Below are 12,513 nucleotides of genomic sequence, written 5' to 3'. Positions count from 1 at the left end.
GATAATTTATTATTAAAACATCTCATTAGGAGAAGATATGTAGTAATAATGGATTCTGAGGTTTTTGTCTCAAGTTTGCAAAACACTAATCTCATTGCTATATTGTGTACAGGAAACACCACAGACAGACTGCATTTGCTTTTTGTTTTTTCCGTTTAGAAGCATTAAAGTGGAAACCTACCAAGGAGCTAAAAAAAAAAGGTTGGTGCTCTGGAAGAAATACTAATCTTGGACAAAATTCGTGTACTTAAAATCACAGCAGTCACATTTTTCTTTGAAAGAGTCATTTTTTTTATTAACATATAAGACAGGATGCTCATTTACCTTGACGTAAAATACACAGCTGATGCACAAGATAAGATAGAATTATACAAAAATACCAAACTTCTGACCTCAAATCAGTGTACAGGATGCACCATATATAGGATATTCAAAATAGTTTTTTGCTTCCTCAGCTATTTCTAATTATGTCATCTTAAATCATTGTTACCTGATAACCAATTTCTTTTTTAACATGTGTTGAAATCAGGCACTTAATAAATGACTAGAATCAAGAGATTTAGTGCTTCTTTGTTCTTGAATGCAATCAAAATATTTTCTTCTAACAAGTCGGTCCAATAAAAGCCATGTAGAAATGCACGCACCCTTGAGCTGTTCATTTTAATGAGTTTATTCTGAGGTAAATAGACAAGCAGTGAATATACTTTATGTTAGACCATGCAGAAAAGTTTATTAGAGTGAGTATGATACATGTTTCAGGGCAATAGTTATTATATACAATGTTTTTCTTTTTAATAAAATGGACACTTTTTTTTACACTATCTGTTAACAATTTTACAACCGGACACTAGTAACATGCAGTACACCATTCTCCCTTCAGGCCAGTGTTCCTCCTAAGGAACACAGAGGGTGGCTGTTACGTCTTGAATAAAGGCAGGGGTGTCTCTCAATTAAACACCAAGTATCGGGATGTACTGTGTGAAATGGTTCTAGAATGAAGAAGATCTGAGCTGTTGCTGCTTCAAATGATTGTTTTTATTTGAGCCAAAGCATGTTAAACTTCAGGAAATTAACCCTACTTAACAGACAGGTAAGAATATACTTTTACTCTTATTTAATCAACAATTTACTTGTGTGAAGTACATTTGTTAGTATTGTGGCCAGGTATAATGTGGGCTAAAAATGCTTACAGTATTTTGAGGAGTAATGGTGTGTACATAAAAGATAAATAGCTTCAGCCCCTCCCCCACATTTTTTTTCTGTCTCTCAAAATGCAAGATGTCTCAGGGACACGGCAGGAAGATTGTCACCTGTCGTTGCGCCAGTGATGCTAAGACCTCTCAGAAAGTCACCATCAGTGTCTGTGTGGTGACTCCCTACTGCTTGGCTACTCTGTAGCAGAAAGAAACAATTATACCACTGCCTGTTCCCCATCCAATCCTCTTTCCATCTCCTGAAATACAGAGTTGGGGACAGGGACTGTCAGTAGGGGACTGTTGAATTCTGGCTTTCATTCTTCATTTGGATTATTTCTTTAAAAAGTTTGGTTCCCAGTCTCTGCATAGATCAAACTGAAATAAAAGATTAAATGCGGAGTCTCAGTCTCTTGCACAAAAGCTCCTGAAATTCCAGACTTACTCTTTTTTCATCAAGATGTAATTTGAAATATGGTAACATCAAACACAATCATAGTTATGAGTGTCCCTGGTATCCGCCCAGTATTGCCATGATTTCCATGGTGTCAGATAATTAAAGGATTTCCAAGACTCAATTCACCAAGAAGGAACATTCAACCCTCAAGGCCTTGCAAGGGGCACCAGGCTTCAGGTGGCCTTGCCAAGAAGACCCAGATTAAAACCAAACATCCCCACTGTACAGACGAGAAGAGAAGAAGCCTACTGGAGGGCAGAAAGCAGAGAGATCCTGAAAATGGCCCCTGGGTCCTACTGCCCAGTCGGCATGACATTGAAATTCTCTACCCTGCAATGAGAGGAAATGCAAGGAAGTCCTGTGTAATGTTCTGAACTTAATAGATATGGGAGAAAGGCTTTAATGTATTTTGAAAGGAAAGAAAAAGCTGATCTCAAAGCAAAGAGCCCAAATTAGAAGTGATAACTCATTCTTGTATTAATATATTTTTGGAATGGTAAAACTTCAGCATGTGCTTAAGAGTGTATTTGTTGTGGGAGGGTTGATCCTGGGATGTAGTGGGTTTGGGAGCTCAGGTTTAAGAACTGGATGTCCTGGGGACCACATGTTGTGGGGACAATGGGCTGGGGACTGAAGAGCCTCCACACACACCTGTACTTTTCCTCAAGGTTGATGGTCAAAGGCTGTTGCTTGGAATTGCTAAATTCAAGGTTAAATTTTAACTTGAGGATCAAAAATACTGACTCTTTCACCAGATTACAATGTTAGATTTTAACTTTTTTTACTGTTGTTCTTAAGATGTTGCACAACAGTGCTCCCATTCAGAAATGGCAGCCTTCAGCCTTCTGGAATGCAGAGTTCATTTCCAGTGGTGGTTTCAGAATTTCTGGGTAGGAAGTGATCAGGGACAGCAAACTGATTAGAATCCTGTTGCCCAGTGGATTCACCTTAAAGTTGTGTTTGCATGAAAATGCATGCTGTTTACAGTTAACTTGTATATTTTAATTAAAAAGTAGTAGCATCATTTTGAGGATTTTAAAGCTCCTCTTTTTGATTTTAGCTTATATTGTAATTTCCATGGATGAGGATGGGGTCTAGGGGGTGCTGATGGAGACCCATGGAAGGGCTAAATCCTGTCAGCCCCACACTGCTGATAGTGTCCCAATAATGGTTTGTAAATTCCTTAAAGATGCTCCATCTCTGAAGTGTCTTTCATCTTGCCCCTATTCCATTTACTGTACCAACCCTTTAGATTGCTACAGAAGAAGGGAGAACTGACATCCTGTGTAAGTGATCAAGTCACAGCAGCTGGAATTCACAGCAAACAGAGCACATATTTTAAACAGATTTTTCTCCAGGAGTCTTCTCATAAGTGTCCCTTGGGGAGAAGACTAATACAGGGAGACTTCAGAAGTGTTGAAAATCAACGAAGGATACATAGGATACTAGTTCTAAAAGACTGATTTGCCAGGAAGCTTCTTTATTTGAACAATACTGTGACTGTCCTGGACACAGGAACCATGCTCTGAGCCTGAGTCTTCCCTAGTTCTCAGTGTTGTGCAAAGAAAAGACAGTTCATTCACAAGGAGCAGATTACAACATGTTTGACCGAGAGGATATGCGGTAGGAAAGCGCAGTGAACAGATGCCAGCGGGCACACACTGCAAACTGTGATCCTTCTGGGGCTGCCTGCAGAGAACACACCAGCTCTTCTCTCAGCCTCTCCTCCCACCCAACTTTACTCAAGCATTCTGCAACCACCTCTTGCTTTGGTGCAAATATTTGTTTCCCAATTAAGCTTGCTGCTGCTGCTGCTAAGTTGCTTCAGTCGTGTCCAACTCCGTGCGACCCCATAGATGGCAGCCCCACCAGGCTCCGCCATCCCTGGGATTCTCCAGGCAAGAACACTGGAGTAGGTTGCCATTTCCTTCTCCAATGCATGAAAGTGAAAAGTGAAAGGGAAGTCGCTCAGTCGTGTCCGACCTTCGCGACCCCATGGACTGCAGCCTACCAGGCTCCTCTGTCCAAGGGATTTCCCAGGCAAGAATACTGGAGTGGGTTGCCATTGCCTTCTCCCCCAATTAAGCTTAGGTATTGGTTTTATAAAAGGTAAAATTATAAATTACTATGGTTGAATAAACATCAAATTTAATAAAAGTATGTCCTCCCACAAGCCTCATTTCAAACACAGTTATGACACAGAAAATATTCAAAGATTAAATTGCCCGAGAATCTAGGGCTTGGAGAAAATAACTGAATAAATTGGATCACTGAAGTTCAAACTGAATCATAGAAATTACAAATATTTACAGAGAATGACCTTTCATGGTATGGCTCCAGGGCTCTGGATTCCTAGAGAAAGTGAAACAGCTTCTTTGCGGCTGTGTAGGTCTGATTTTCATTTCATTTCTTCAAAATTATATACATTTTTACTTTCAACTCCTTCCTTTTCCAGCAAGTTTGTATCATTTTATTAATATTAAAGGAAGATTACAATGTTAGAAATTAAGATGGAAAAATGGGAAACTGTGAGCACTTTGTCTACTGGGCTTGAGGGTAGCATTTTAAGAATAATCTGAAATCTGATTGTATTGTGCATGTTTGTGTATGTATATATATACATGCTATATTTTTATTTATCTATCATATCCATCTATCATCTATTTATATCATTATCATCTAATCTGGGTTGGGAAGATCCCCTGGAGAAGGAAATGGCAACCCACTCCAGTGTTCTTGCCTGGAGAAGCCCATGGACAGAGGAGCCTGGCAGGCTACAATCCAGAGGGTTGCAAAGAGTCAGACATGACTAAGAGACTTAGCACACACGCAGTCTATCTCAATGGTGTGCTGAAGCCAGCTCATACTGATACAGGAGAACTGACAAATATATTTTCAGGAGTTCTACAAGCTGGTCAGGGTTATGTTAGTAGCTTGAAAATGGCCATGACAAAACAATTTAGATCATGAAAACTGGCTAATAACACAAATCAGGGATTTTTTTTTTTTCCCTCCAGGAAAGTCAGCTGTTAAATAATTTACCAGTATACCATTATAGGTTTGGTATGGAAAGGGACTTCTTACATAGTTCAGTCTATAGCAAAAGCAACAATTAATTTTTAAACATATCAAAGTTAAAAAAAGAAATATTTTTTGCAATTTAATTTAACCAATAAAAGTTCATAATTGTATCACTTTTCTTATTAAATGTTTTAAAATAATAGAGTTTTATATATTTCCTAATCATTGATTATGTTTTAGGACATCTGTACAAAGCTAATTTGGGATAACTGCTGACATTATTTTAGCCCAAGCTTCTACATTCATGATATCTAGATATTACATAACTATATGCTAAAGTTAAATATTAAAGAAAGTGAAAAGAATATGCAAAGAGGGTGAATCAAACTTTTCTTGTGGTGTAGCTTTTGTGTGTTTATTTCTTGTAAACTGTCACTTGGTGTTGAGGTATTTTTTCTTCAACCTGTGTCTGGGCATGCACGCATGCGTGTGTGTGTGTGTGTGCGTGCGTGTGTGTTTATACACCTACGTGCACAGATGCATAGACACATACACACATAAGCCTCAAAAGATTACAATATTAGGGAAACAGGATATCTGGCTCATTTAACCGTTTACTTAAAAACCATGAATGACTTATGTTGAAAACTGTGTAGAGCTTGTAAGTATCTCTTTGATCTGGCCAAATACCTCTTCCCCTCTTTTCTAATATGTTTAAAATGTCATCTTTTCTATTTTTCCCCTTTGGGTTAACAATATATTTAGTTGAAATCTGCATACTCCTGGTTCAGTGAATGCCTTATCTAGGAGTCAGAGAACAAGTGTGAATTAAAAAAAAATTTTATCTATCAGATTTATTTCAAAGAATGTGCTGAGCTTGGAGCAGAGCTGCTAAGCAGGCTGTGCACTGGGGGTGTGCACCGTGATGACCCCGAATACGAGAGATGCTTCGTTGAGCAGGCAAATGACAGGTGGAAAGAATGATTTTGGAACCTGGAGACAGGTGGTGGGAATGAAGAAAATTCTAATACGGGACATTTCTGAACAAATGACAGGCCAGCAAGAGGATACGAAATCTCTGGAGAGACAGACTTTCTTTTAGCCACTGATGTCCTCAGCACTCCCCAGGTGCCTGTCTTTGACCATCAGGATTTTAGATGCAGACGTAGAGAGCCATGGGGTAGGGCTGCCTCTGAGTCCACAGATAATTCCCTGGAAATTAGTTTTTAAAAAAGAAATCCGTGGCATTTGATTATTTTCCATTGATTTGCTGCTTTATGAGAAAAGTAGAGCCCAGGATTTTCTAGATGAGTATGGATTCTGATCTTGTGACAGTCAATCAGGTAGAGAGATGGAGTTGCTGCAGAAGTAGCAGCCAATTTTACAGCAGTAGTTCACACATACATTCATTCATTTGTTGTTGTTTTTTCCAAGAAATGGAGCAACCTAGGAACTTATGCTACAGTAGAGTCCGATGCACCATAATGATTACTTCAAGAACAAAGAAGCTCATACAAAAGTGTGATGTCTTTCTGTTGGTGTGAGGTTTCAAACTTGAAATTCTTTAAAATGCATTTCTGGAGATATATTTAAATATTGATATGCCACACTCACAAAAGCAGTGGCTTGTTGGTAAAATGCAATACTGAAATGAAATACTGCCTTTTCATAAAAAGAATTGTGTTTGGAAAATTAAATACCTTTACAAAGATTAAAAATAAACATACTCTCACAGCTTGAGGGTTTGAATGAACCATGTACCAAAGAGTTGAATCAACTCTTACTTTGGGTTACATCCTGGGACCCTTCATGTTCAAAAGTTGCCCAGAAAAGATGACCAGCATTTCTGCAGCATCCATCAACATTATCAGAAATCATTTTTGCATATACCGCACACATGACTTTTCACGACAAATCAGTGCTATGTCACATAAAACTGCTGTTATTTTTAGTATAAAAGAGTTTTGAGTTTCAGAGTTCAATATCAAAACTGTGTTATATAAAAGCTTAAATTAATCCATTCAGTGCACGTGCTTTTCAAAAGTCTTTCTTGATTTTCTCTCCTAGATAAAATTTCAGCTCAATTGTACTATTTTACAAACACTTTGGAAAGAAAATTTTCCAAGTACAGAACCCAACACAAAGATGCTGACTGTATTCTCTGTGATTTGATTCTATTTTCAGTCTATACTGTATATAGGAAAAATTTTCTCATTTAAATGGGGGGAAGTGATCTTTTTCAGGTAAAATTCCTTTCTTTGCATTTACAAATGTTGACTATCATGCTGAATGTGGATATCCATCAGGAATCAATGGAAAAAGCTTAATTTATACTATTTTGAAAGTAAATATTTCAATGATCATAAAAATCTTTTTCTGTATTCCTTAAATACTTTGGTAATTTAATATATAAACATATTTGTACAGGTTATTTTTCATCTTCAAAATACTTTGTAATTTTGCTTACTCAACAAAAATGAGTAATTATTTAAAAATATTTTTCAACATTTTATAAAATATATCTTTACGGTACTGTTTTTGGATCTTGCTTGATCTGTTATTTTCTAAGTGACTAATCCCTGATGGATTACATAAAGTTATGTGACTATGTCTTTGATTGCGTTTATTAATTTCTTGTCACATATTTGAGGCAAACCTGAGGATTATTGAATAATTATTTCTTCTCTTCCAAATATTTCATTTCTCCATTTTCTTCTTTAGTGGTCTTTTGAAGAATCCAATCTTAGAGAAAATATCAAACATAACACAATTAGTTATTTGAATTTAGGTAATAAATATTAATCTCAGATAAAATTTAGCTTAGTAAAATGTTAGCAATTGTGGGCATACAAATAAAATAATCAAGAGGTATTCTTTTCAACTGACCTATTGGATAATATTGAATGTCAAGAAATGACAGTTATTGGACTTCCCTGGTGGTCCAGTGGTTGAGAATCCGCCTGCCAATGCAGGAGAGTTGAGTTCGATCCCTGGTCTGGGAGGATTCCACATGCCTCAGTGAGACTAAGCCCCTGTGCCACAACTACTGGGCTTGACTGATGCAGCTAATGAAGCCTGCAGGCCTAGAGCCTGTGCTCTGCAACAGGGGAGCCACCAGAGCGAGAAGCCTGTGCATTGCAACGAAGACCCAGTGCAGCCAAAATAAATAAATAAAATTGAAAAAAAAAAAAACACCCACAAACAACCCCCCCTAGTAGATTAGATGATACAGAAGAACAGATTAAAAAAAAAAAAAAAAAACTAATCTATGTAGCAAACTAACTTAAAGGGCTCTGGAAAAATATTTTGGGAAACACGTAAACTGTAGTTATCCAGCCCTGTCTCTACTTTGCCATCATCTTTCTTTTTTAAGCACATGTCAGAGAAATTTCCATCGAATAATCAATGGTCATAAATTGAGGTCATTAGAGATGATGGTGAATCTGGTAGGTACACTATGGCTAGGAGGTTGGGGAGATTTCTGAGTTGTCTGGGTTAACTTTAAAAAGATATATTTTTATTTTTGGCTCTGCTGTGCTGGGTCTTCGTTGCTGCGCCGGCTTTGCTCTAGTTGCGGTGAGCGGGGGCTACTCTTCGTTGTGGTGCTTCCGCTTCTCCTTGTGGTGCCTTGTCCTGTTGTGGAGTGGGCTCCGGGAGTTGCTGCGCATGGGCGCAGCAGCTGTGGTTCCTGCATAGCACCGGCTTAGAATTTGTGGCACATGGACTTAGTTGCTCCACAGCATGTGAGTTCTTCCTGGACCAGGGATCGAACCCATGTCTCCTGCACTGGCAGGCAGACTTTTTACCACTGAGCCACAAAGGAAGCCCTGGATTAACTTTAAATGTATTAGCACATCCATCTATGTAGGTTTGACATAAAAAGACTCTTGAAAACACCCTGTATCATTTGGATATGAAAATGAAGTAATTGAACATATGAAAAATTCCACGTAGTGATGAACGTGGATCACTTTTCATGATGCATTGTGATAAAAATTACAAGTGCTTTATTATTTCCAATTATATAGAATAATAATTTTAAAAAAAGGATAAAGAATCTGCCTGCCAATGCAGAAGATGTTAGAGATGAGGGTTGGATCCTTAGATTGGGTAGATTTCCTGGAGAAGGAAATGGCAACCCACTCCAATATTCTTGCCTGGAAAATCCATGGACAGAGGAGCCTGGCAGGCTACAGTCCATGGGGTTGCAAAGCGTCAGACATGACTGTGCCCATTATGTTGTTACGTTAAAAAAAAAGGATAGGAGCTGGAAGGAACCTTTGCAATATTCTAATCTAACATGGGTATTAAAAAAATTTTTTTTAAAAGGTCCTAGAGAAATATTCTTTTAAATCTGTATTCTTTTAAAAAATTTGAGAGTGGATTTTAATAGTTCAAGCAAAGACCGTGAGTTAATTCTTTATGTGGCACCTTCATGTCATTTTAATCATGAAAGAAAGTGAAAGTGTTAGTTGCTCAATCGTGCCGGACTCTCTGCGACTCCATGGACTGCAGCCTGCCAGGCTCCTCTGTCCAGGGGATTTTCCAGGCAAGGATACTGGAATGGGTTGCCATTTTCTTCTCCAGGGTATCTTCCTGACCCAGGGATCAAACCTGGGTCTCCTGTACAGCAGGCAGATTCTTTATCGACTGAGCTACCAGGGAAGGTCCCTTTTAATCATAAAGTTGTGGTAAATTATGCAAGGGAATCCTATTTTTTCTTAATTATTATAAAACAATTGAGACTTCTAAGGGCATAAATGGTGAAAAGTATGCAATTTTAAATTAGAGAAGTTTTACTCAGGGCTTTATGTCTTCCTCCACTCCAGAATTTAGTTGGTGGTAGACATCACGAGTCCCTTGGACTGCAAGGAGATCCAACCAGTCCATTCTGAAGGAGATCAGCCCTGGGATTTCTTTGGAAGGAATGATGCTAAAGCTGAAACTCCAGTACTTTGGCCACTTCATGCGAAGAGTTGACTCATTGGAAAAGACTCTGATGCTGGGAGGGATTGGGGGCAGGAGGAGAAGGGGACGACAGAGGATGAGATGGCTGGATGGCATCACTGACTCGATGAACGTGAGTCTGGGTGAACTCTGGGAGTTGGTGATGGACAGGGAGGCCTGGCGTGCTGCGATTCATGGGGTCGCAAAGAGTCGGACACGACTGAGCAACTGAACTGAACTGAACTGGACATCACAAAAGAGGTGACGATAGAACAAATGAACATGAAGAAACAATATATGTGTCTTCCCTAGAATACAAATTCTCCTACATGTATCAGGCCTTTTTCTCTGAGCCAAATCTACGCATCCTGGATTCACAAACCATTAAGCCTTTGAACTTGTACCTGCATGTCCTGAGTCGAAAATAAATCAGACAAAGCTCTCACAAAAGCAGGTGGTGAATCATGACTTTTCTCTTTCCTGCCCTGCCCAGTTCCTGATCTTTTCTTCTTCCCTCTCAAGTTTTTTTTTTTTTTTTGCTTCTTTTCAACCTTCCTTTGCTTTCATACATTAAAAGCTTAGTTTTAAAACTTGACTCCTGTTAACAAAAGTTTTCCACCCAACTGATTCTATTAACATTGGGTTTTCAGTGCAAGTTGGGTAATTAGAGTGAAAACTAGGAAAATACATGTTCATAGCTTCAAATTGGACAGGGCCAATTCTAGTTAACATTTGTAACAAGTTAAGTTTGTTTCTAGTACCCAAACTTACTTTATAGTTTTCACTTTCTTTTTCTTTTTGTTTTTACTTAATGATCTTATTTGTATTCCCCGCTAATTAAAAACCCTGTGGCAAAAGTCTGATTAAACAGTCCCTGGCAGAAATACGTGCTCAACGGTTGTAATATGGAATAAGTGTTGAATGAAAACATTTATCAGTTCAGTCGCTCAGTCCTGTCCAACTCTTCGCAACCCAATGGACTGCAGCACACCAGGCTTCCCTGTCCATCATCAAAACATTTATATTAACATATGAAAGGCTACTAGATAGCAGTACTATCCCCCACTCACACTCCCCTCATAATATGCATATTGGATGAGGGAACAAAGCTATAGGATTAGTAAATAAATCATTAAGGGTGGCTCTTTAGACATCAGTGTAAGATCAGGTTAAGACAGGAGCAATCTGATTTCTCAGGGTTCCTGTGTGGATCATCTCATTCTATCCTTTTGGTTATGATGACTGAGCTTCTCCCTTAGCAGGTGTTACCAGATTTCAGGACATACTTTCCAATCTATTTAAACCTGTGTCCTCTAAAGCCTTCGCCCATCAAGGTTAAGTATAGTAAGCACCTACTAAGATTTTGTCAAGTCTTAATCTCTTCGATGCATGCTATAAAGATAAAGTTACAGAGACTGTGCCTTTTGAAATCGAATTCTAGTTCCAGGAGGAATCTTTCACCTGCTTCCTGCACAAAATCTCAAACTGAGAGTTTTGATGAACTCCCACACAGTTGGGGTTTGGAAGAAGAATGAAGAAAGACTAGTCCTGAGGTTTCTGCTCCACTAGTCTAAAATTAGTCTAAAAAGGTGTGTGGGGATGAGGGTAGCTTTTCTGAGCTTGCTGCAGACCAAATGCTTCAGGGAGGTTCAGGCAAGAGGAGGGCAAGTAATCTTTCCAGTATAACAGAGCTGCTGAAAGGTTGAACCCAACCAGGGACTATCACTCCAATACCAAATATTTTTATATATTTCAGGGAGTTCATGACCTTCTTGAGCAAAACCAACGCCTGGAGCTCCAGAGCGAAGAGCTTGCCCCATAGAGTGCAGCAGAGGACTATACTGGATAAAGGCATTGCTTCAACCCAGTCCCTTACTAGATGAGAACTCTTAGAGGGGTTAACTTCCATTTGCTTCAGTGTCCCCAAGTATAAAATATAGTTAAAAGACTTAGTTGAAAAGACTGTAAAGAAAACAGAGTAACTAGAAGCAAGGGAGACCATAGAGTGAGGGGGTTAATAGCGCTGACACAAAAGTGAAATGGCCCAGATGATTCTCTACTCTGAAACTGACAACCCATGTGACTTTGGGAAACATATTTTTTTCTATGCCTCAGCTTCTTTGCTTACAAAATGAGGTCCATAATAGTGTCTTTCTCATAGGGTTGATGTTAATATCTAAAGTGGAAAAGCTGAAAACGGTTCCTGGTACACAGTAAACACTCAATAAGTGCTAGTTTGCCTCCCCTCTACTGTGGAAATACCATTCTGATTACTGGCATTCCCACTGATGTGACTGAGTTAACTGAACCTACAGGTCAGGACTGTCCAAAGGTTGCGAAACCTTTGGGCTTAAAAAGAAGATCTAAGAAGCCATCAGAACATATCATCAAGTCATATCCTGGATGGAAGAAGGTGTTTGCTTTTACACTTATGCTTTTTTCAGTGTTAGTCGCTCAGTTGTGTCCAACCCTTTGTGACTCCCTGGACTATAGCCCACCAGGCTCCTCTGTCCATGGAGTTCTCCAGGCAAGAATACTAGAGTGGGTTGCCATTTCCTTCTCCAGCTTTTTTCAGACTGATGACCAAGAAACAGGGCTGAAAATTATTTGTTAGCTTTAAGGAGAGGTATGCAGCTAGAGAGACTACTCAGATATCAGCTCTGGCTTCCCTCTTCCCTTGGCAGCAGTGTCCTAAAACTGTATGAGCAAGTGCTGTGCTTAGAAGACCATACTGAAAGAAATCAACAGTAAAATGTCCTATTACAGGTGCTTACAAACAAAGAAACCATTATCTACGTTCCAAGCACACCCTTGACACTGCTAAGCTAGGCCTTGGGTACCACAGTGTGGCAAAGCCAGGTATTACAGACAGAGCATGGATACCCTGCAAAGCAG

The 12,513-nt window shown here is 39.0% G+C and overlaps 1 protein-coding gene across 2 annotated transcripts in view; it reads right to left on the bottom strand.

Annotated features, from left to right (window-relative positions):
- Positions 1–267: 267 nt before the first annotated feature.
- Positions 268–12,513, bottom strand: part of ITGA1 (integrin subunit alpha 1) — a 182,044-nt gene continuing 169,798 nt past the window's right edge. Inside the window, exon 29 of one of the 2 annotated variants that reach the window (XM_086361668.1) lies at positions 268–7,413. In XM_086361668.1, coding sequence (XP_086217794.1) covers positions 7,369–7,413 — 45 coding nt within the window. In that variant the 3' untranslated portion in view covers positions 268–7,368. The remainder of the gene's footprint in view (positions 7,414–12,513) is intronic. The other variant, XR_015148718.1, reaches the window with a different exon arrangement.

This window comes from Bos grunniens, chromosome 20 (assembly GCF_055505025.1).
Source record: "Bos grunniens cultivar Pamir isolate PY7600 chromosome 20, Bosgru_T2T1.0, whole genome shotgun sequence".
Lineage (NCBI taxonomy): Eukaryota > Metazoa > Chordata > Mammalia > Artiodactyla > Bovidae > Bos > Bos grunniens.
Note: the sequence above shows the minus strand (reverse complement) of the source record. Positions and strands in the feature narration are given on the sequence as shown.